Genomic DNA, 23,560 nt, shown 5'->3' with positions numbered 1-23,560 from the left:
GGTGCCAAGTTCTCGGTATAAAACCCAGCGGAGGGGGCTGTCGCGTCGCGGCGTCTCCGCCTCCTTGCGCTGCTGCTGCTGCTGCTGCTGCTGGGGCCGGCTTCTCGCAGCCTCCCTCCCCCCGGGGCTGCGGGCAGGGCCCGCTCGGCCAGCCCCGCTCCCGGGGCCGGGCTCCGCCTCCGGCCGGGCCCGTGACGCTGCCGGCCCGGCCCCTCGGCGGCGGGGCGGGCGCAGGCGCGGGGCGGCCCGGCACGGCCCGGCCCGGCACGTGTGGCGGCGGCAGCAGCAGCAGCGGTGCTCCGGCGCCATGGGTCGGAAGCTGGACCCCAGCAAGGAGAAGCGCGGCCCCGGGCGCAAGGCCCGCAAGCAGCGCGGGGCGGAGGTGGAGCTGGCCCGCTTCTTGCCGCCAGGTGAGGCGGGCCCCGCGCCCGCACGCTGCCGCCGCGCCGCGCCCGCTGCGGGCCGCCTGACGGCCGCTTTGTCTCCCCGCAGAGCCGGCGGTGGGCGGGAAGAAGCTCTCCAGCCACGGGCGGAAGAGGTGAGGCGTGCGGGGCGGCGCGGGGCGGCGCGGGGCGGACGGGCGGGCCGCGGCTGACGGGCGCTTCCCTCCCGCCGCAGGGCCGCCAAGAGGCGACTGGCCGCGGCGCCGGCGGGGCAGAGGCTGCGCGGCGCGGGAGGAGAGCGGCAGGCGGCAGGTGAGTGCCGGCGCGGCGGGGAACCGGCAGCCGCCCCGGGCCTGCCGCCCCGGGCCTGCCGCCCCGCCGGGCCTGCCGCGCGTTCCCCGCCCCGTCCCGCCGGGCCCGGGCAAGGGGCGAAGCGCGGTTGTCTGAAAACGCGCGTTTCCCGGCGCCTGGACCCCGCCGTGCGAGCGGAGGCGGCGCTGCCTGCGGAGCCAAGCGGTGCGAGGCCTCCTCTCCACGTGTTGGAGGCTGCTTCTGCCTCGCCCGCCGGTGGCAGCCGGGTGGCGGCGAGGCCAGGCCGGGCCGCTGCGGGTTTTCAGCTCGTCCCGCATCGCCCAGGGAGCTGCCACCGCAGGAGCGAAGGAAGGACAGACGGAGGTTTGGGGAGGAGGGAGGGTGCTGTAATGCGTTGGAGCAAGTGCCGTAAAACTTGCGTAGGTGTGTTTCCCTTTGGTAACGCTAGTTAGATCTCCTTAGAGTTTTGCTGGGGGGGAGGTGAGAATACGTTCCCTCACTGCAAGAAGGACATCGAGGTGCTGGAGCGGGTCCAGAGAAGAGCAGCCAGACTGGTGAAGGGCCTAGGGATGGAGTCTTAACCAGGAGCAGCTGAGGGAACTGGTAACATCTAGTCTAGAGAAAAGGAGGCCGAGGGGAGACCTCACTGCTGTCTACAAGGACTTGAAAGGAGGCTCGAGTGAGGTGGGAATCTGTCTTTTCTTTCTAGTGATAGGATTAGAGGAAAAAGGCCTCAGGTTGTGCCAGGGGAGGTTTCGATTGGATCTCAAGAAAAATGTATTCACTAAGAGGGTTGTCAGGCCCTGGGACAGGCTGCCCAGGGGAGTGGTGGAGTCACCATCCCTGGGGGTATTTAAAAGACGTGTAGATGTGGTGCTCAGGGAAGTGGCTCGGTGGTGGTCTTGGCAGTGCTGGGTTAACAGTTGGACTTGATGATCTTAAAGGTCTTTTCCAACCAAAAGGATTCTAGGATTGAGAAAACGGGTGTGGGGAGCAAGCAGTCCCTTCTCTTGGACAGACAGTTCAGGTGTAGGGCGAAGGCCTCTTTTGTATAACAACCAAAGAAAACAGTGCAGTTGCTTTCGAGAATAATACTTAACTTTTAACCATTTCTTCTGCCTGAAGCTAAGGAGCAGGTGTCTCCAGAGCAGAAGAAACACGCCGTGAAGGCAGCAGGACAAACCCCTTGTGGCCAAGCTGGCTTCAGTGATAGCAACTCAAAATGGCTGGCTCCAGCCAAAGCCAAGAAGATCCCATCGAAACGAAACAACTTGGAGTTATCCAGTGATGGTGAGGTGGAAGAGGGCAGCTGGGAGATGGAGGAGGATGAGGATGGGAGCAGTGAGGAGATGGTGGATGACTATGGTGCTGCATCATCAGAGGAAGAAGAGGTAGGAACTTTTTACTCTTAATTGTGCAAGAAGTAGTTGACTTTTCTGGCTGAAAGGACCCATCAGGCTTGAGGAAAACAGGTGACTTTACTGGGGGGGGTGGATGGTGAGGTGATGGATAGCTTTTTCCTCCATCCCTCCACAAGAATAACAACTGATTCAAGCATCACATTTGGTGATTTTGTTTCTTGTCCTTTTTAAACAGAGCAGATAAAATTCAAAGATGGTGGGGAGTAAGGGCACACCTGGGGATATTGTCTGATTTACCTTTTCTCTCTGTTTAGTTGCTGCCTATTGAAAAAGCTGCCCTGAAGCAGAAGCTTGACAGGTGAGGATCTGAGGACGTTGCCGTTCCACAGAGTCTCTTCTGGTTAGATGAGGAGCCTGTGTTGTTAATTTTTCCCCTTCTCTCTGCAATCTGAGAAATCGTAGTTATGAAGTGTCTGTGTGATACTCTTGTGTAAAAAATTTGTCTTGTTCTTCATCATTAGGGGAGGCCTTAGTGAAGATGACAGTGAAGAGGAGGAAGAGGAGGAGGTGGCAGAAGAGGCAGCAGAAGAGGCAAGCAGGCAGAAAATGGGACAGAAGGAGGAAGAGGGCCCAGATCTGCAGCTCAACCTGGATATAGACGAACAATTTAAACTGCCAACTAATGAACAGATTGAGAGAGAGGATATCCTTTTTATCTGTGGCATCCACAAGGCACAGGCGTGTAGCAGTGCTGGGCCCGGGTACAACAGAAGAGCTTCATTTGCACTTTTATCAGGAGCATTACTTAGCAAGAGTGTTTTGTGCATGACAAAGGTATTTTTAGCTGAGCTGCCCTAGCAATAGGCTACAATGGTGTGCTTCTGCATGGCACAGTTAGAAAATCTGTTGTGTCCTGTATGGAGCTTGGAGCCTGCCCCACTTTCCTGCCTGGTCTTCAATGCATGTGCACATCTTATCATATAGCTCATTCCTCTGTACCCTGATTTTCCTGGCAGGTGTTTGTCTGACTCATTCCTAGAGCCTCTGATGGCAGTGATTCCAGCATCCAAAGTGATTCCTCTTGGGCTTGGGTGATTTTAATTTCCTGCCCTCCAGTACAATTTAGTTCTTCCTCTTACTTTCCTCTGCATCCCTTAGTTACCATTGGGGAACTTCTAGTCTCCTTTCTGATACAGGTAATGTTTTCTGTATGAAAAGGCTTTTTTGCTGCCTTCCTAGTTTTTTTCCCTTTATCTAAAGGAACTAACCAAATTATTTTAAATACTTTGTAGCTCCTACTGTGTGAACTTTTTTTCCCTGGCTCCATTCTTTTGAATCCTCTCCTCTGCTGAGCTCTGATGCGGGTGCATTTCCAGCCAGGCCTCTCTGGCGCAGGTGGTGTCGCGGTGCAGAGGTCCTGATGGTGTGAAGCTGCCTGTAAGTGGCTCGGCTGTTTTATAGTTCCTTAACAGTCCTTCTTACCTGCTGAGCCACCGGACCTGCACGTCATTCACCAGCGCATCAAGGGCAACATGGAGGTGCTGCAGGACTTTGTGGTGAGGCGGGAGGAAGGCCGCACGCGACAGGAGTACCTGGCCGTGTTGCGCCGGGACATGGCTGCCTACTATTCCTACAGTGACTTCTTGCTGACGAAGCTCATGGACATCTTCCCACTCCCTGAGGTAGGATCCTGCCCCTCTCTTTGCTGACTGATGAGGATTTGGGCTGCTTTCCTGAGTCGATGTTTTCATCTCTTCTCTCATCCAGCTGATAAACTTCCTGGAAGCTAACGAGGTTCCTCGCCCTGTCACCATTCGCACCAACACGCTCAAGACGCGGCGACGGGACCTGGCGCAGGTGAGCGGGAACCTCTGGTTGTCTCCTGCCCTGCCTGTCACACAGGGTGGGGCCTCAGCCTCCCTTCCTTGTTTTGCAGGCTCTAATCAACCGCGGCGTGAATCTTGACCCCTTGGGGAAGTGGTCAAAAACGGGACTTGTTATTTATGACTCCTCTGTGCCCATTGGTGAGACCACCCTTTCTGTCATAGGACGAAGCTGACCCGCTCTTGGCTCTGTTTCCTTCACATGGCTCTGTTTCCTTCACCTTTTGTTCTGCCTTCCCTGCCCAGGTGCCACCCCCGAGTATCTGGCTGGGCACTACATGCTGCAAGGAGCCTCCAGTCTCCTCCCTGTCATGGCTCTGGCTCCACAAGAGAATGAACGTATCCTGGATATGTGCTGTGCCCCAGGAGGCAAGACCAGCTACATAGGTACCACTCTGGGCAGGAGGTGTGGGAGGGGTACAGAAAGACAGAACAGAGCAGGGTTGGACTCAGGGAAAGGAGGGGGGTGGCTGTCCCTATGGGTCAGCTGTTTTCAGTTCTCAGCCCCTCGCTGATGCGTTTTGCCCTCTGGCAGCTCAGCTTATGAAGAACACGGGGATGATCCTGGCCAATGACAGCAACGCCGAGCGGCTGCGGAGCGTGGTGGGGAACCTGCACCGCCTGGGGGTCACCAACGCTGTCCTGAGCAACTGCGACGGGCGCCAGTTCCCCAAGGTTTGTTTCTGCCTGCTTTGGGGTGTCCTTGCCTAGAGCTGCTGTGCTGTCCCTCTAGTAGAGCTCTGTTCTCTGAAGCTCCTTGTCACAGGATGGGGAGCGGAGCTGCTGGGGAGCGTGTTGTTTGGTATGGACTCAGGGAGGTTTACTGGGAGGAGTGAGGGATCTTTCCTGCTTCCTCAGTCTGATGGTTCCCCTTCTAGTCTTGGTCTTGTTGAGAGTCCTCACTGGTGAGCCTAACTCCCAACTGTACATCTGCCTGTAGGTGCTTGGAGGGTTTGACCGTGTCTTGCTTGACGCTCCTTGTAGTGGAACAGGTGTCATCTCCAAGGATCCTGCTGTCAAAACCAACAAGGTTAGTGACCAGTGGGGACACAAGATGGGGACTCGGGTATGAGTCGTGGGAGGAGAGACTTGAGGGCAGCTCCATTCTCGAGAGATGCCTGCAACAGGGAGATTCGTTTTTCCTTCTCTTTCCTATTCTGCTCTTGTTTTTTTGAGGTTACTTCTACAGAAGATTCTGGACTCTCGTATATCATGTGCTTTGCTCTCCTGTCATCCCTCCATCCACAAGAGAGGCCTGGGATGCTTCCCTGTGCCTCTGGCATCCTAACCTGTCTTTCAGGATGAGAAAGACATCCTGCGCTGTGCTCACCTGCAGAAGGAGCTGCTTCTCAGTGCTATAGATTCAGTCAATGCTGCCTCAGAGACAGGGGGCTACATTGTCTACTGCACTTGCTCCATCATGGTAAGTCCTCTTGGCGCTCTGCTGTGGTCATCTCCTACCTGGGGGACCAGTGAGCCTTGGGTGCTAATGCTGAGCCTCTGGCAGGTGGAGGAGAATGAGTGGGTTGTGGATTACGCCCTGAAGAAACGCAACGTTCGTTTGGTGGCCACAGGCCTGGACTTTGGCAAGGAAGGCTTCACCAGGTGTGTGCCAGCTTACAAGCTGCATGGATGGCCTGGTTCCTCAGTGGCCAGGTTTAAGCAGAAGTATTCTGTCATTTCTCACCCCACTTCCTCCTCCAGGTTCAAGGACCGTCGCTTCCACCCCTCCCTCAAATCCACACGGCGTTTCTATCCCCACACGCACAACATGGACGGGTTCTTCATTGCTAAGTTCAAGAAGTTCTCCAATGCCATCCCCCAGGCACAGAAAGGTAACTGAGTGCTGGAGTTCTGAGTTCTGCTCAGCTGCCTGCGCCAGTTCTCACAGGCTGCTTCCCCCACAGAAGCAAAGGAGATTCTTCCTATAGCACCTTTATCTCTCATTTCAGATGAAGAACCTGCTGTGGAAGCAGCAACTCCATCTGCTGTCTCTGATACCATCATAGAACCTCAGCCAAAAAAGAAGAAACTTGAGGGATCAAAAGTTGTCAAAGAGCAGAAGCCACCACACCCTGCTTTGAAGAAGAGACATTCGTTGCAAGCACAGAGGAGGCCATTGAAGGCTGGCCGGCCTTCCCCAAAAATGATGCGTCCTCAAGTCCCTACCAGAAAGAAGCACAGAGTGAAACCAAATGGACAGTGAGAGGAACTGCTTTTGCAAGGGTTGGTCACCTCCTTGGAAAACAAATGCTGGGGGCTGCTGCAGCTACGTGTGTAGCACCTTGTCTTTCCTTCTCTGTGCAGCACTGCGCCTGGGACAGTGATGGCCCTGTTTGCTCCTTTCCCTCCTCTGCATCAAGGACTGATTCACTGACCCATTAAAAGTTTTATACTCTTGCTCCAGTCTTGTCTTTTTCCTTTGAACACAGAGCACAGAATTCTGCCAGGTCCACTTCTCTGCAACAGAAACCCCTTCCATTCCAACTTGCTGCTGTGGTGTTCCTGGTGCCCTTACATGCTGCAGCGTGGATGTTTGTGAAGAGTCTGTGAGAGCTGAAATTCTGTCTGCCTAGATGAAGGGTGTATCATGTGGTGCCTGTCAGAGTGCTCCTGTGCTGGTCCCCAGTTCCCTGTCATCACTGTGGGCTGGCCCAGTTCACCCTTGTGAATGTTCCCATTTCACCCTTCTGCTGGTCCCCAGCAGGGCCTCCCAGCCTGCAGCAGGGGTTGCTGCTGGCCCCGGAGCCGTACAATCACATTCTTTTTGTTCACCTAGATGTAGTTGCTGCTTCTTGAGATGCAACAAGCAGTGGTCTGGGCTGTTTCTATTTCAACATCAGCCCAGGTCCCTCACCCTTGTCAGTGTGAGCTCCATCTCACTCCAGGCTTGTGTGGTAAGGTCTCTGGATTGCCTGACATACAGGAGCTGAGACAATTTTTCTAGGTATTTCAGAAGAAAACTAAATAAATGCTGGGTGCCGTTAGGAAATAAATTACTAGATGGCAAAATAGAGAATATTGTTACCTCCCTGTATAAAATTACAGTGCATGCAGTTCTTCAGTACTGCATTTCTGGTGTCCCATCTGAATAAGGATTGGAAAGATGGGAAGCATTCAGAGGAGGACAAGCACACCCAAATTTACAGCATGCTTTCAGTGAGAGGAACAGTGAGTCATGGCCTCTTCAAGCTTGGAAAAGAAGCCAGGGGAAAGGAGGGATAAAAGAGCATGTAAAATTGTGAGTGACATGGCAAAGATGGAAGGGGAACAACTGCTTGCTATTTTCTAATAAAACAAAAAACCCTCAGGCCTGCCAAATGCACTGAAGGTGTAGGTAGACATGAAACTCCTTCCTGCAGGGTAGGGTGGATGCTAGAAGCTTGTATAGGTTGAAAACCTAGTTGTATGCACAAGGGAAAAATGGGGTTTTTTTTGTAAGGACTGGTAAACACAACCGGCTCAGGATATCCATGAGCTGTGAAACAAAGGAAAACCAAGGAAGGCTGGAAGAACACTGTGAGGAGGGATGGCTGCTTGCTTGCTCTGGTCATAGACCCCTGATCCTGCATTGGAAACTGATTTCTGGGCTTAGATGGACCATTGGTCTGGCCCACATTAGCAGCTCATGCATCACTAGGAGGTGGTCATGCTGCTTTGCCTGCCCCTTAGTGGCCCCAAGATGAGTCCTGAGCTCTGCCCAGCACCTCCTTGCCCTCATCTGGGTCTTCACTGCACAAGGTCTGTGTTGCTTGTGGCAACACCAGCTTCCAGGTAAGCTGAGCCCTGCCTCTGCTCTTCCAGCCTTATTTTTTTAATAGAATCACAGGATGGTTTGGGTTGGAAGGAACCTTAAAGATCATCTAGTTCGAACCCCCCATGCATGGGCAGGCGCACCTCCCACTAGACCAGGTTGCTCAGAGCCCCATCCAACCTGCCCTTGAACACTTCCAGGGATGGGGCATCCACAACTTCCCCGAGTAACCTGTGCCAGTGTCTCACCACCCTCACACTAAAGAATTTCCTCCTAATGTCTAACCTAAATCCCCCCTCTTCCAGTTTTAATCCATTACCCCTTGTCCTCTCACTACAAGCCCTTGTAAAAAGTCCCTCCCCAGCTTTCCTGTAGCCCCTTCAGGTACTGGGAGGCTGCTATGAGGTCTCCCCAGAGCCTTCTCCTCTCCAGGCTGAACAGCCCCAACTCTTTCAGTCTGTCTGCACAGGAGAGGTGCTCCAGCCCTCTGGTCATCTTTGTGGTCCTCCTCTGGACTTTATTCAACAGTTTCACGTCCTTCTTATGTTGGGGGCTGCAGAACTGGACACAGCACACCAGGAGGGGTCTCACAAAGCTAAGTAAAGGGGAAGAATCACCTCCTTTCTTTTCCACTTCTAGAAGATTGCCCCAGGAGCGATAAAATACAAGATTTTAGCAGAAATCTCCAAACTGGAGCCATATGACCATCTTCCAGCTACCTGGTCATTTGTTTCTCTAGAAGGGCTTTTATTGCTGGCAATCCATGAGCCCATCCTTTGGGAATGATGCTGGCCTGTCCTGCTTTGCTGCTGAGCCTATTGGGGGTGCTGTGCTAGTGTCTATGCCTGATAAACTGTTTATCTTGATAACCCCAGCAGCAGGGATAGGAAGTTGTTGGTTGGGTTCCCAGCATAACTTTCTGGTGAATCTCTAAATAATGTCAGTGCCCTCTGAAAGGTGGAAATAGGTGCTGCTTTTCCCATGTCAGACTTTTCCCTCTTCCCGAGCATCTTCCATTCTTTTTGCCTGTAAACCTTTGGTTATAGCTGGGGAGAGACAGAGGAAGCTTTTAGATCTCTTTGGTGGTTTGCTCCCCTTCTGTTCTTTGTTTCAGCTATTGCAGTTATCACTGCTCAGAGGGATCACATTGAGTGTGACATGAAATCTTGCCATCGAGATTTGGAGGTGGTAGTGGGGGTGCAGCAGTTAGGGATGAAGGTTGGTGGCTTCCCTCTGCATTCTGGTACAAGGCTGGTTGTCACACTAAACCTGTGTGTGCAGCTGCCTTCTTACTCTGGGAATCTTTTGTTACCTGAAAGCTGAGATTCTTGGGAAAATGCAGCTACCAGGGAGCATCTTTCAGAACCTCCCTTTAATGCATCTGAGTATCTGAAAACTGCTGATAAGGTGGCTTGTGAGAGCTAAGGCAGAGCAAAGCAAGAGCTGAGTCAAAGCAAGGGTTGTAAGCCCACCTGAGGAGTAAAAATGCCATCATGAGTTTAAAGCTAGTTGAGAGAAGTCAGTGTCATGTGTCGTGACACATTATGTTCCACTGTGCTCTGCCCAGATCTTACTGGGGTGGCATTTAATGACTTGAAGGAAAAAAGAAAACACCCAGTATATGGGGAAGCAGTTCTGCAATAGAGTTGCCACATGCTGTAAAGAGATTTGGGTTAAACAAGGCCAGAAACATGTGAAACAAACCTGGTGCATGGAAGAGGTGAGGTCCAGTGTGGTGGGAGAAATATCATGCACATTGTAAGGTCTTGATTTTGGTGGGGATTTTTCAAACCCTCCCCCCAGATGGAGAAGAATGAGTCTATCAGAGAAGCTTCATCAGGGTATGATTAAGATGGCCAGCTGCCAGCTTCTGCCTGCCAGGCTCTGGAGTGCTGCTAGCTCACCTCTGCAAACCAGGAGGGAGGGGTAGGGAGCTGCTGCACTAGGTGCCTGACGGGAAGAGCAGAGACCCCTCCAACAATGCGGGTCAGTCACTAGTTCCAGTGATGTCATGCACTGTAATGTCTGTTCTGTGCTGGGCAGGCAGCCTGTGGTTGTCTTGTCTTGTGTCAGGCTGTATCCGGAGGAAGGGACTGAAATCCTGTGCTGCATGTTTCAGGGACTGGGGTATAAAATCATACAATGTAGATCCTCAAGCACACGCTCTGTTTGCACATAAGCCCATTGATACCTGCACTTTTTTAAGGGCTGAATCCACAAATGGCCAAGCTCGTGTCAGGAGGTTTTGCTCCTCCCAGGCTTGCCCATCCCTGCTAGGGAGGATGTGGAGAGCCCCTGAAAATGATGCCTGCAAGTCCCACCTGCCTGATGCAGTCAATGGGGAACTGCTGAGAAGACTAAGGTCAGTTGGGTCCTGGCTCTTGGCTGCAGTACCTAGAACTGTCTTCACATGCAAGATCTGGCTATAAAACTCCCTCCCGGGCTGGTGTTTTGTTTTGTTTTTTAAAAAGGAAATCCTTTTTCTCCTTTGTTGTTAGATACTTAGCCACACTTTCGTGTGTTGGTTAGTGATGATCATCTAGCTTCTGTTGACAGCTGCTCCTTTGTGCCAATTTCTACCCATTCACACCCAAATCTAGGCAGCTAACTCTGCCAGATTTTCTAGGCAGGAAGGTGCCCAAAATTGTGTGCTCATTGCCACTCCTGCCTCTGGTTGTGTATAAAAGCCACTTCAAGTGTTGGTTATAGTGAAGCATCCTGGAAACTGGAAGACTTGGAGAGTTTAAACTGAAATGTTCCAGCAGTCTGGTGCAAGGGAAAAGGCAGTGCTGGGGTGCCCAGAGGGAAGGAGAGCAGGTAGGTGGGGCAATACACACATTAATGTGAGATATGCATTAAAAAACAACCTCAAGGAAAGCTGTGGAGCTGATTTGGACAGGTTTCATCTCTGAAACACCTTTGCAAGGAGGATGTGTTAGCTAGTAAGAGGGTCTGCAATCTGGGAGAGGGGGAGCATCTCAAACTGGCAATGGATGGATGCTAAAGCTAGGCAAATTCCCATGAGAGGGAAGGCAGATGGTTTTAAAAGGTGGTTTAGCCATCTGGGAACCTATCTTGATAATCCTTTATCCCAGCAAGTATCACTAGTGAGGGAAAAAAGGAGGCTCCATGCTGCCCTGCCCTCTCTAGGAGACAGCACGGGTGTTGATGGGAAGAGCTCTTGGAGGACTGTATCCCAGCACTGCTGCAAGCAGGGCTGTCCTGGCACTAGGTCATGTCACTGCAGCTTTGCAGAGCTGAGCCCTGAGAACCACCAAGGACACAGACCTCACCACCTGCTCCAGCACTACGCTGGCCTCCCAGTGAAAAAGCTTGTCCTGATGGATGGTGATGCCTCCTCCACTGGCATTCCATTAATCAGCTCTGCTTGCCAAGCCTCCCCAGCAGGACAGAGGCAGGCCAAGCAGACCAGAAGTGACATGGAAGCAGCTATGGTTTCCAGGGCACATGCTAGGAGGTCTCCGAGCTGGAGCTGCTGCTTCTTAACCAGGATCCCTCTTGCCCATCTGTCCTTCCCTTTTGCCTGGCTGTTTATTTGGTAGTGCTGCTGCTGGGCATATGGGTCCCTACCAGCTGCTGTTGCAGCAAGGCTTTTTTGGAAGACAAGGATCTCCTGCACCCGCCCACAAGAAAAGCCATCCTGCCCTCCCCTCCCTGGCCTTTTGCAGTGCTTGCCACGGCTCAGCTTCTCTGGTCGGAAGCAGAGCAAGGAAAGAGCTCCTTAAGGAAGCCATAACTGGGTTTCAGGCCCTGCCACAGGGACTTAGGGCGGGAAATGAAGTGAGCTTTCCTTCTCCTTCTAGGCAGCTCCTTCCACGCAAACCCACTGCTCCCTCACCCTTCGCTGACAGCTCAGCTGAGATCTCCAAGGCTGGTTTGCACGAGGGCCACACTCAGCTGCACAGTGGGGAAGTCCTGGGGGAACAGGCCGTGAGCACACAGGTGGCAAGGTAGCACACAGGTGTCCACATCCATAGGTATTTGTGTAGTGATTGATTTGTACACGGTCTCCTGCCACCGGATAATGGGGTGAAGGACCATGCCAGTGCTTTTTGCAGCACTGACCTGGAGTTGAGGTTGAGGCTTGGGTGGAGAGACTGTACCCGTACTGGTGAGGCCACACCTTGAGTACCATGTTCAGTTTTGGGCCCTTCACTGCAAGAAGGACATTGAGGTGCTGGAGTGTGTCCACAGAAGGGCAACGAAGCTTGTGAAGGATCTGGAGCACAAGTCTTATGAGGAGCAGCTGAGGGAACTGAGATTGTTTAGCCTGGAGAAAAGGAGACTGAGGGGAGACCTCACTGCTCCCTGCAACTACCTGAAAGGAGGGTGGAGCAAGGTGGGCCTCAGTCTCTTCTCCCAAGTAGAAAGCGATAGGATGAAAGGAGAAGGACTCAAGTTGTGCCAGGCATAGATTGGATATTAGGAAAAACTGATTTGCCAAAAGGGCTGTTGGGCTCTGGGACAGGCTGCCCAGGGAAGCGGTTGAGTCACCATCCCTGGAGCTATTTAAAAGTCGTGTAGATGTGGTGCTTAGGGACATGGCTTAGTGGTGGCCTTGGCAGTGCTGGCTGAACAGCTGGACTTGATGATCTTAAAGGTCTTTTCCAACCAAAACGATTCCATGATTCTAAAGGTCAAAATAGGGGGCAAGAAAGAAGACCAGAGGCCGCTTTGTGAAGGAGGAAGGAGAAAGCCAGTCCCAAGCACGGATATTTGAGAGGCTGGGCCGCCTCCCCCAAGCCCGCCCTGCCCTGCCATTGTCTCCTGCCAGCTCTCCGCAGGGCTGCTGATGGAGCAGGGCTAGGGCTGCCCCTGGAGGGGGGCTCGAGTGAGGGCGAGGGAGGCTCCGGGGGTGCAGCAGGGAAGTCACGCCGTTTTTAACGGGGGCAGCACTGGGGAAGCACTAAGGGCTCTGCAATTATGTATTATTTTTTTGTAAAAGGAAGCAGAGCTGGGCCAGTGCTGGCTTGACAACGGGACTCGGTGCGCGGCGGGGCGGGCGCTTGCGCTGCCGGAGAGGGTCCCCCGGCTGCTGCCGGCCCTGGCCGCCCGTGGCCCATCCCCGCCGGGCCCCGGGGAGCCCCGAGACGGCCCGGATCGGGGCGCAGGGAAGCCGAGCGCCTCCCCCCTTCCCCGGGCGAGGCGGGGAGGTTTCCGCCTCTCTCCCCTCCTCTGCCGGGCGGGGGGAGCAGCGCCGGGCACCGGGCTCGCCGCATCCCCGCCGCAGCGGAAGCCGCACCCCCGCCGTCGGGGCCGGCCGGGCGCAGCCCCCCCAGCGCATCCCGCCCCCGCCGGGCCCCTGATTGGGCGGCTTCGACTCCCCCCACCCCCCGCTGGCGCCCCGCTCCCCCGTCCCGTCCCGTCCCGTCCCGCCGCGCCGCCATGAACCCGCTCTTCGGCCCCAACCTCTTCCTCCTGCCGCAGGAGCAGCAGGGGCTGCCGGGCTCCGAGCTGCCGCCGCCGCCGCCCGCCCCGCGGCCCGCCGAGCCCCTGCCCGGCGAGCTGCCCGTCCCGCCGCCCGCCGGCCCCTTCCCCGCGCCCCCCGCCGCCATGGCCCTCCGCAACGACCTGGGCTCCAACATCAGCGTCCTGAAGACGCTGAACCTGCGGTTCCGCTGCTTCCTGGCCAAGGTCCACGAGCTGGAGCGGCGCAACCGGCAGCTGGAGAAGCAGCTGCAGCAGGCGCTGGAGGAAGGGGGCGGCCGTGGCCGCGGACCCCCGCGCCGCGACCAGGCGGTGCAGACCGGCTTCGTCGGCCCCATTCGCACCCTGGGGCTGGGGCTGGGCCTGGGGCTGGGGCCGGCCCGGGCGCTGGGCTCCCCCGGCTGCCGCCCCGGCGGCCCCATCCAGCCGCCTCCTCCTTTCTCGGCCACTTCCCGCTTCATGCCCGGCACCATCTGGTCCTTCTCGCAAGCGCGGCGGCTGGGCCCAGGGCCGGAGACTACCCTGGTGCAGGGGCCGGGGGTCTCCTGGGTCCACCCGGACGGGGTGGGCGTGCAGATCGACACCATCACCCCGGAGATCCGGGCCCTCTACAACGTGCTGGCCAAGGTGAAGAGGGAGCGTGACGAGTACAAGCGCAGGTGAGGAGGGGCGGCGGGAGCCAGGGGCCCCGGGGGGGATCGCAGCCATCGCCCGGGAGGCTGCGGGGCTCTACCTGGCAGTGCCGGCGTGGGAGATGCGGGAGAAGAGGGTAAGGGAGAGGCGGCCCTAGCCTGACCTCCTGAGAGCACGGGCTCCAGGCGGCGTGAAGTCGTAAGGCAAAAAGCATGGACCCCTGAAAGCATTTGTCTGGGGCTGCCCGCATCCCTCCCGGCGTTCCGACTCTCTCGGGATGCTTGCTGCGCCTTTTCCCGTCTCATCCACCCATCGCGAGAGCCTAGAAGTGTCTTTCCGAGCAGGGAGGAAATAACATGCCTCCGGGAGCCGGCGTTTTAAAGGGGAGGGGATCTGGAAACAGTCGGGAAGGAGGAGCAGCCGGAAAGTAGGTGAGGAAGGTGAATGTGCAACAGTGAGCAGGTTTGCGTTTGAAAAGGCTGCGGAGAGGAGGAGGGCGCTCTGGATACGGAGGGAGGTGCTGAGAAGCCCCTCAGCAGGGTGGCTGGCTCCCCCGGGTCCTTTCCCTCTCCAGCGCTCTCCCAGCCAGCGCCTCTGCAAGCAGCGAGCTGTGCTGGAGCACCCCACTCCTTCCTTTCCCCACTCCCCGCAGCCTTTCCTCCCAACCCAAAATAGCTGCGGCTTGGCATGTGCCTGGGAGAAGGGCGAAGCAGAATGCAAAGCTAATCTCCTGGCTGGTTCCTCTTTCCCGTGCGGGGCGGCTGCTGTTGCGGCTGCTGCTGCTCTCCCGTCGTGCCGGCAGCACTTTTGTTTCCAGCCGCTTTTCCGAGGCTGCTCCCACCCTCCGCACGCAGGATGAGATCAGGCAGCGGGGCTGCTGTCACTGGGGCAGGGCCGGGGGCCACTGCCGGTGCCTGGCGCCGCCCGGGTGAGAGACTGATTCTTTTCTTGGTGGTGGCAGAGTCACTTCAGGATGCTGTGGAAGGACTACGTCCCCAAAGGGTGCAGTGGGGGTGTGCTGCCCACGGGAGCCACGGTGCTGACCTGTGCTTCACAGCTCTGGTGCCAAGACCAAGGCTGGGAACCCAAGATGACACCTTATGGTTTTGGCTTTATAAGGCTTTGGCTGGGCAGTCTTGCCTGTCGGATGCTCTTAAGGCACAAGAAAAGGAAGAGTTGGCATCTCTTCTTTTCCAACAACTGCCACATGTGCCCGGTGCTGGGCTCCTCATCCAGGGGTGGGCACCTCTCCTTGCACTGAGTTTTCAGAAAGCAGGCAGCTGGAGCTACCTTTTTGACCCTCACCCGGTCAACCCCACTTGGGTGTGTTGGTGCTGCTGAAACTTTGGGAGAAAGGAGGGCTTTCTGGGCTTGTCCCACTCTGGCAAGCAGGTTTTGGGGAAGGCAGAGGGGGGTGGGTGATGGATGGACCGGGGGACTGGTGGGAAGCAGGGGGGCACCACGAGCTGCTGTGGGCCAATGTTGTTGGCGGCATCTATTTTTGGACTGTGTTACCAGGAGCTGGAGGAAAGCAGACCCCACCCCCAGACACTTTGCGGCACTGGGAACTTTCTGATGGGTGCAGCCAGGTCCCAAACAGGGGAATGGGACAGGCGGATCCTATTTCCACCCTCTTCTCTGTGCTGACGGCTGATGCTGACCTCCTGGTAGGCCCTGATCTGCTGTGGGGACAGTACAGCTTGTGTCATCCCTTTGCCACCTGCCTGGGGGCAGAGGGATCAGACTGTGTTAACACAGGATTTCCCAGTTCTCTGACCAATGGGTTGGGTGCTTGAGCATGTGCTTTCTTTAGGGCAGCATCGCCGCTGTGCACCCGATGGCACTTAGAGCAGTACAGCAGGAGGAGCTTCTCTCTGGATATGATAGGATATGGTTCATATGACTCTATTATATGTAGGGCCTGGAATTCAAGTCTCGGATCTAGGAAGGGTGCAGGGGCGATAGGAAAGGAAAAAAAGAGATGCAGCAGCAGGCGAGAGGCTCGCAGGAGCTGCATTTGGGAGGAGCAGATGGAGACTTGGTGGCTGGAGAGGGGCAAAGGGTCTCTGCGAGTATCATATAAAGCCACCAAGTATTGGGGATCTGAGCATCTCATCAGGTTTGTGCTGTCTACTGCTTTTGTATTCTCAAGTAGTTTTTATCTTTCATGTTGCAAGTACGTGCTGGAGATAGGGGGTGAGTAATGTTATGGCACAGAGTGTTAGGATGACAGAATGGTTTAGGCTAGAAGGGAAAATTAAAGATCATCTAGTCCAGTCCCCTGCCATGGGCAGCAACATCTTTCACTAGACCAGGTTGCCTGACCTTGAACACTTCCAGGGATGGGGCATCCACAGCCTCCCTGGGCAACCTGTTCCTGTGTCTCACCACCCTCACTGTAAAAAATGTCTTCCTTCTGTTCAATCTAAACCTACCCTCATTCGATCTAAATTGCCCCTTGTCCTGTCACTACAGGCCCTGGTAAGGAGTCTCCATCTTTCTTATAAGCCCCTGTTATATATGTCAAAGGGCTGCAAGAAGGTCTTTTGTTGCTGTGATTGCCCTCCAAGGAGGTGCACCAGCCTGCAGGGCATTTGCCGTTAAGGTGAAGCTCAAACATGGCAAGAGGGAAACATAAATCTTCGAGCCCAAGGCAGCCCAAAGGGTGCCCCCCAGCACTGGCAGCAGTAGAGGTTAAGGCACCCCAGTGCCTTTTGTAGCAAACAGAATTTTTAAAGATGTAGGAGGTTGTTTATTTTGCTAAGTGAACTTCTTAAGGGGACACACCTAGTGCAGGGGGCTATAGGGACAGCACTGCGTCTTGTCATGTCCCCAGCTTTGGGAGGGCTGGCCTGTAGTAGGTAAGGAGATGGCCAGGTCTGTCTGCTTCTGAGACCCTCCTGCCCTCACTGTCTTCAGCCTTCTCCTCTCTCTCAGCCTCTGGGGAGGCTGCTGCCTCGCAGCAGTGCAGGAGCCATGTGTGTCTCCACTTGGTGTGCGCTGGTGGCCATGGGGCTGTGTGGGGCAGCCTTGCTTCCAGCCAGCCAGGACCTGGCAGTGGCCATCGGCCGTGCTGGGCTGCGGGTGCAGCGCTGCAGGCAGGTCGTTTCTGGGAGTGGTGCATTGCAGGAGGGAGCAGGGAAGAAGGAGCCAGGCAGGAGGTGAGCGGGAGAGAGGTTCCTAAGGGAAAGGGCGTGCAGATTCGTCACTTGCAGGGTGAATTGCTGTTGCCTGCTGCCTGCGAAATCTGTGTTTATCTGGTCTGTCCTCATCTTCCATAGCACTGGCGTGAAATTAATTCTTCTCAGGATTTGCAGCTTTACTCCCCTGCTAAGTCCAGGCTACGTAGAGACCCGGCAGGAGGTGGGGACAAAACAAGGGCGGAAGCGCCATGCCAAGAAAGATGCGGAAATTTTTTTCTTCTGGTGGAAGGCATTTTTCTCCCTGGGGATGGAGGCCTTGTTTGAACAGTTCCCATATAAGGGTAGTTCTATCTTTTAACTTATTCCTTCTCTCTCTCACTTTGTCTCCCTCTTCATCTCCCTCTTCCCCTAAAGGGATGGGAATCCCCCTTTGATTCCTCTTCAGTAGCTGTGGGATGGAGCCAACACCAACACGAGGACCGCACGCTTTCTCCTTGTTTGAGTAAGGAGCAATGTTGCCAGCCTTAAGAACATAAAGACTCATAAGCCAGGACTCTCCCACGTCATCAGATTGTCCTGAAACCCTGAGATAACAAATGTGAGGGCTTTGGTCTCCTAGATCTTAGGATTTATTTTTCAAACTTGTTGTGAGTAAGTGAGAGGAGAGATTTTTCACGTCCTCATGTAGGGTTGCAGTGCCCGTGTCAGTGCTTGCAAGCGTTAAATAGAAACCAGAGGTCACAGCTCCAGGCAGGGCCCAGCTCTGGTTGCTTTCCCAGAGAAATCCTGCTTTTGTGGAGAAATCTGGCTCTCCCAAAAGAGTCAGGAGTCAGGTAGGAATGCAGCAGCCCTGCCCTGTGCCGCACCGCAGCGACTGCCAGCGCCTCTGCTCTACAGATGTATAGTCATTTAGCAAAGAGCAGTACAGCCTGGTGGCCTCCCAACAGACCATGGACTGGGCCAACACTGCAGCGTGGCCCAAGATGATGATCTCATGCAGTGAAATATAATAATTGCCAGGTGGTGTGTCTTTGATTAGTGAGGCTGGGCACCTTGCAGCTCAGCCTTTTGCAAAGCTGCAGAGACTAACACAGCACCCACCGGCCAACTGGGCATAAATGGGGACAATCCATCCTGCTTCCTTGTAGGATGAAACAACGTTCTTTAATTCAAGCTGTTACTCAGTACTACAGCCAAGGAGACTTCTGCCCCTGCCTGGGTAGCATGATCACCAGCACAGAGCAGTCCACTGCATTGGTAGAGGCAGAAGAGCAGCCCTTTGTGTTGGTGCACATCATGGCTGGGTTTCGTGCTTCTGGGCAGCCTGAACTGCAACGCTGCAGGCACGCAAATGAGGACACAAATATGATGCAGATGGGGGCAAATCTGCAAGCCCACCATCGAGTGCTGGAGCTAAAACTAATGTGACCCACTGCCAAGAGGTTTGGGGGCAGATGAGAAGGCCAGGGGGCTGTGTCACGCCATGGAGCAGCCCTGGTGTGGCCATGGAGCAGCTGCTGCGTGGAGCCTGTGGTTGGTGTCCCCAGCTCCCCCCGTCACGTGTGGCTGAGGGAAATGACAGGCGTTTGGCAGCTGCCCTGGTCTGGAAACAAGTGGCCACGCATTCCTGGGCAAGTTCTTTGTCCCGCCCCAGTGCCGTCATCACCCCCTCTCGGATGGCTTTGGGCTGAGCAGCTGCTGCTCTCTCCTCTCCAGCAGCCACCCAGGCGAGGCCAGTGGGATCTGACTGGTGCATTTGTATCCCTAGATGGGAAGAGGAGTACACGGTACGTGTCCAGCTTCAGGACCGGGTGGCTGAGCTGCAGGAGGTGAGCATTACTGTCCCCCCCCTTCCCCTGCACCCAAGCTGCCCTCCCTCTGCTGATGCTGATTTCCACATCTCCCTCTGTCCGGAGCAGGAAGCCCAGGAGGCTGAAGCCTGCCAGGAGGAGCTGGCCATGAAGGTGGAGCAGCTCAAGGCAGAGCTTGTTGTCTTCAAGGGACTGATGAGCAATGTGAGTCCCTAGCCCCTCTCTGACCCAGCAGCAGTGTCCTACCCAAGCAGTGAGGCTGGGAAGAAATACAGTTCCTTGGTGGGGCATGTCCAGGATGTGGTCCTGCAGCACAGGAGGGAACGTGGGGGCTCTCACTGCCACTTGCCTTGCCTGATCTGCCTCCTTTTTCCCCCCTCCTGTGGTACTGTGGATTCAGAACATCACAGAGCTGGACACCAAGATCCAGGAGAAGGCCATGAAGGTGGACATGGACATTTGCCGGCGCATCGACATCACTGCCAAGCTGTGCGACGTGGCACAGCAGCGGAACTGCGAGGACATGATCAAGATGTTTCAGGTGAGAGGCGCCTGCTGCTGCTCCAGGCTCAGCTCCTGGCCCTGGGGAGGAGAGTTCCTGAAGGAGGTAGAAGAGACAACACCAGCCCCCTGCTAGGGGCGACACTTGGTCACCCTCACCCTCCCTTGTTGTGGTCCTTTGCTCTCTGTCTGTCTCGGGAGGACCAGGCAAAAGGGCATGGAGAGGAGGTGGAAAGCTCCAGACGTTGCTTTGGACATCGAGGGTCCCCTCAACCTCTCACTGTCCTGTTGTGTTAGGCCCGGGGACCCCGCAGTGATAGGGGAGCAGCTGCAGGAGGGAGACTAGTTGCTTGAGTGTCTGTCTCTAACTCCATCTCTCTCCTTCCCCTTCCCCTCTCCGTCATCTTCTCTCTTTCTCTGCTCTGTCTCTGTCTCATTTCTCTTTCTGGATGTTGCTGCCTTTCTGTCTTGCTTTCTTTGTCCCCACAGAAGCAACTGGTTAGTTCCATTCAGTTGGGAAAGTGTACAAATTTTAAACTTTCTGTAAATAAGGTTGGATTGCAAATACTGACACATTTCGCCTTTTTCAGATTCTGTCTCTGTTTTCTTGTTTCTGTCACTGTGTTTCTCTGTCACTGTGTTTCCCTGTCTCTGGACCAGGGTGGTGGGCGATTTGATTTTTTCTGCGGTGAAAGCACATTGTTGTTTTGGTTTTTTTTCATAGATTCCATCTTTAGTTGCTTAGTTTTAATTTTAGAAAATGCTAAAACCATGTCTTATCCATTGCACCATCTTTAACCTGATCATAATGAGCCCATCTCTCTCTGTCTCTCTGTCTCTCTCTTTTCTTCCTTTTTTCTCTCTTTCTCTCTTTCCCTGCCTTTCTATCTGCCCACCGTTCCTTTCCCCTCCATCTCCTCCCAACCACCTGCTCCTCTCGGACCCGGCCTCGTTTCTGTAGTCTCTGCACTTGTCTCCCGTTAAGGTCCCAGCCTCGGTGGGGCGGAAGCGGGAGCGCAAGCAGGTCAGTGATGAAGACACCTCGCTGTCGGAGAGCGATGCCTCCCGGAAGCCTGAAGAGGATGAGGAGGATGAGACCACGGCCATGAGTATCAACGAGGAAATGCAGAGGATGCTGAACCAGCTGTGAGTGCAGCTGCTCTGCACCTCTGCCGCCGGCGCCGAGCAGGGCGTCGGTGCCCAGGATGGGGAGGGCAGGGGTGGGCTGTGGCTCCCCTTCTCAGGGGAGGGTGAGATGGGAGGTGCTTACGCCCTGTGCTCTGTGGTGCGGTGGGACTGCTCCCCTGGGAGGCCTGAGCCCACCTGGGCCATGGGTGGGAGCTGGTCTAGCTCCCCTCTACTTTCCCCCTTTTCCTGCTTTTTGGGAGCCACTGTCTGAATTTGCCAGGGCTCCTGATGGTAGAGCCAGACCCTTCTCCACCATCTGTTGGGTTTGGGCGCACTTGAGCTCACCTTGGCCAAACCTCCATGAGCTGCAGCCCTGCTGCAAGTGTTGGGCAAGGCTTTTGACACCAGCGCAGCCCTCTGCCCGCCCTCCCTGCTAGGGTGTTCCTGCTGGGTGCTGATGTGCTTTTTCCCTTGTTCGCAGGAGGGAATATGACTTTGAGGATGACTGTGACAGCCTCACGTGGGAGGAGACAGAAGAAACGCTGCTCCTCTGGGAGGACTTCTCCGGATATGCCATCGCAGCCGCAGAGGTGCAGGGGGAGGTAATGGTGGTGTCAGGTCCCCTCAAGGATCCAGCCCTGGGTTGGGATGCTCGGTCCTGCCTGAACCTGGGAAGATGCTCCCTCAGAGACCAGACTTCAGTCCCTCTGTCCCTTGCAGGCCTGTACAGATGCTTCCCTCCAACCACCCCTATGTAAATATGTTACTGCATCCTTGCAGAGGTCTCCTTGTTAGGCAGACCAAGCTCCCATAGCCTGAAAGGCATGACAAAGGGCGCAGCCTGGCACTCATGGGAAGAAGTGCCTTTTCCAGCTGCAGCCTTCCCAGAAATTAAGACCTCCTTTAGCTGGGCTGGGCTCTGGTGGTCCCTTGCTTGGGCTCTCTAGCTCACCTGCCCGCTGTGCAGCAGCACTGCCCAAACAGAGGTCTCTATGTCTGGCCAAAGCCCTTGCCATCCTACATCTTCAGCCATCGGCAGTCCCCTGGGGATGTGTCATGCTTGGGTACAGTCCGTGCCCTCAAAAGATTCTGTGCATTGTTGGGCTTGTTCTGGGCTGATGTGCTCACTGCCCATTGTGGTGAGTCCTGGGTGTCTCTGCCCCTTGCTGGCAGGGCTGACTCGTGCCTTATTTGTATGGCACTGCTTATGTTTCTTCCTCTTTCCCCTGTGCTGCCAGTTCTGTCTCTGATTCTCTCTTCTTGCCTTTGATTCTTCATGCTGGACATCCACCTGCCTCTAACCCTGCTGTCTGCTCTCCCCAGCAGCAGGATGACAGCCTGGAGAAGGTGATCAAGGACACAGAGTCCCTTTTCAAGAGCCGTGAGAAGGAGTACCAGGAAACCATCGACCAAATAGAGGTGGGAAGAGGAAGGGGGGAAGGCACGGCACAGGAGGGGGTGGGATGGGGGAGTGGGTCCTTGGGGAAGGGAGGCACCATGCTGGAGGAGGTAGCTGGTAATGGGGGCAGCAGGCTTGGATGTGGCCATGCCTCGAGCTCATCTCTGCACTGTTTCCCTGGAGTAGCTGGAGCTGGCCACAGCCAAGAATGACATGAACCGGCACCTGCACGAGTACATGGAAATGTGCAGCATGAAGCGAGGCTTGGACGTGCAGATGGAGACTTGTCGGCGGCTCATCACCCAGTCTGGGGACAGGTGAGTGTCAGCGGGAGGGCTGGGATAACCAGGCAAGGACTGGAATAAAGGTGGTGGTGAGTGGGGGTTGAACCATGGGGTAGTACTCTTGCTCTGCCCTGTTGTGGTGTGGAGGGAGGGCAGTTCCCAAAGGCTGTTGGAGTCCTGGTGACCGGCCTCTGCACATCGTGGTGCCACCTCTGCAGAAGGTGAGCTGCACACAGGAGTCAGTTTTGACAGGTGGAGCAGGACACTCTGTATGGAGAGAGGGTCTGTCCTTGTGCGAGGGCATTGTGTAAGTCCCCATAGGCATGTGGAGACAGGGTGGCTCTAGACTGGGGACCTCTATGATGGGCATTCACTGACCCCTAGACTTGCATGCCTTGGTAAGGTTCTGCTCTCTCCCAGCCCTTCTTCATGCTCTGGACCTCTCAGCTGGTGTCCTTTAGGACACCCTCCCTAGCACCCAAGGATTCCTATGGACCTGTGGGGAGTGAGAGGACCACTTCAGCTTCTCTCCCTCGTACTGTGGTGCTTTCTGCCCCCACCAGACTGGGTCCTTTCCCTCCCCCTGGGTGCTGCTGTGACCACTGCCCTTTACTCTTCTCTGCAGAAAGTCTCCTGCCTTCACCCCAGCCTCCAACAGCGAGTCAGCCCCAAACGAGGAGAGCGAGGAGTCCGACCGTGACCCCCTCAGCGATGCTTCCATCAGATAATGAGGGGAGGCCCCACTCCTTCAGACCCCCTTCCTGGCACGGGGGTGCCTGAGCCGCACCTGGGAGAGACTGTCAGGGGCGTGGAGCTGCTGGTAAACCTCTGTTGCCCAGGCTAACTCCCGTTTTGGGGTGCTTGGCAGATCCCACAGCCCCCCGCCGCGAGGTATCTTGCAAAGGGGAATAGCTAGATAGATCTGAGGGCCCTTGCCCAGGCCTCTCAGCTTCCAGCCCCTTCTCTATTCCCTTTCCCTGCTTTGGTTAAACTGTGGTTTGGGCAGGGAGGCTCCAAACCTGCCATGGTGGTGTTCTCCAGGACCTGTCCCCAGGGCCCCCCAGACCCACCTACTCCGTCCTCTGTCCTGGTATGCTTGACCTGCCCTCTGCCCTCCCTGCACCACACGGAGCCGAATGAGAGCCATACCTCCCTGCAAACTGGACCTGACACTGGTGCCAACTGGACCGAGCCCAGGGCTCTCCCTGTCCTTGCTGCTGGTTGGGTGTCTGGGTGGTCCCCATGCCGTGCCGGACACCCTGAGCCCCCCCCCATCCCACCTCCCTGGGGGTTGGGGGCCGAGCCCTGCTCACTGTGCACTTTGCTTTGCCGCGCTCCGGCGGTGCGCTCGCGTCTGTGTTACGGGGGCGTGGGGTCATTAAACGGGACAACTTCCTTTTCTACAGCTCTGCTGGGTGTGGGCTCTCCCTGTGCTGCCAAGGGCACCACACGGCTTGAGGTGGGGGGTGTCGTCCACCAGACCCCCAAGCCCACATCGATCGGGGCCTGCCATGGGGCAC

The 23,560-nt window shown here is 55.6% G+C and overlaps 2 protein-coding genes across 5 annotated transcripts; both read left to right on the top strand.

Moving 5' to 3' along the window:
• The first annotated feature begins 257 nt into the window (after positions 1–257).
• Positions 258–6,339, top strand: NOP2 (NOP2 nucleolar protein). Its single transcript, XM_051611309.1, has 16 exons — positions 258–410; positions 493–538; positions 619–695; positions 1,821–2,086; positions 2,371–2,414; positions 2,578–2,759; positions 3,539–3,738; positions 3,824–3,913; positions 3,993–4,080; positions 4,186–4,326; positions 4,475–4,614; positions 4,880–4,969; positions 5,240–5,362; positions 5,447–5,544; positions 5,644–5,774; positions 5,892–6,339. Exons 1-16 carry the CDS (start codon positions 308–310, stop codon positions 6,143–6,145), a joined length of 2,073 nt encoding a protein of 690 aa, XP_051467269.1. The 5' UTR covers positions 258–307; the 3' UTR covers positions 6,146–6,339.
• A 6,760-nt stretch (positions 6,340–13,099) lies between these two features.
• On the top strand, positions 13,100–23,445 carry IFFO1 (intermediate filament family orphan 1). 4 transcript variants are annotated; one of them, XM_051639521.1, is made up of 9 exons: positions 13,100–13,800; positions 18,686–18,746; positions 18,837–18,932; positions 19,129–19,269; positions 20,215–20,375; positions 20,839–20,959; positions 21,684–21,776; positions 21,943–22,073; positions 22,666–23,445. In XM_051639521.1, the coding sequence occupies exons 1-9, from the start codon at positions 13,100–13,102 to the stop codon at positions 22,766–22,768; spliced, it is 1,608 nt and encodes a 535-aa protein (XP_051495481.1). In that variant the 3' UTR covers positions 22,769–23,445. The 4 variants fall into 4 exon arrangements, with proteins under 4 accessions (XP_051495481.1, XP_051495473.1, XP_051495465.1 ...); XM_051639513.1 differs by having other exon boundaries at positions 21,681–21,776; XM_051639505.1 differs by having other exon boundaries at positions 20,191–20,375.
• The last annotated feature ends 115 nt before the right edge of the window (positions 23,446–23,560 follow it).

This window comes from Apus apus, chromosome 1, assembly GCF_020740795.1.
Source record: "Apus apus isolate bApuApu2 chromosome 1, bApuApu2.pri.cur, whole genome shotgun sequence".
Lineage (NCBI taxonomy): Eukaryota > Metazoa > Chordata > Aves > Apodiformes > Apodidae > Apus > Apus apus.
Note: the sequence above shows the minus strand (reverse complement) of the source record. Positions and strands in the feature narration are given on the sequence as shown.

What these genes read in the sequence shown, in the direction of transcription:
- NOP2 (XM_051611309.1), top strand. Translation starts at nt 308, where the DNA reads ATGGGTCGGAAGCTGGACCCCAGCAAGGAGAAGCGCGGCCCCGGGCGC. An exon ending in TCCAGCCACGGGCGGAAGAG is followed by an intron (nt 539 to 618) that starts GTGAGGCGTGCG and finishes CTCCCGCCGCAG; the next exon opens with GGCCGCCAAGAGGCGACTGG. An exon ending in AGGCAAGACCAGCTACATAG is followed by an intron (nt 4,327 to 4,474) that starts GTACCACTCTGG and finishes GCCCTCTGGCAG; the next exon opens with CTCAGCTTATGAAGAACACG.
- IFFO1 (XM_051639497.1), top strand. Translation starts at nt 13,100, where the DNA reads ATGAACCCGCTCTTCGGCCCCAACCTCTTCCTCCTGCCGCAGGAGCAG. An exon ending in ACATGATCAAGATGTTTCAG is followed by an intron (nt 19,270 to 20,190) that starts GTGAGAGGCGCC and finishes TCGTTTCTGTAG; the next exon opens with TCTCTGCACTTGTCTCCCGT. An exon ending in CAGAGGATGCTGAACCAGCT is followed by an intron (nt 20,376 to 20,838) that starts GTGAGTGCAGCT and finishes CCTTGTTCGCAG; the next exon opens with GAGGGAATATGACTTTGAGG.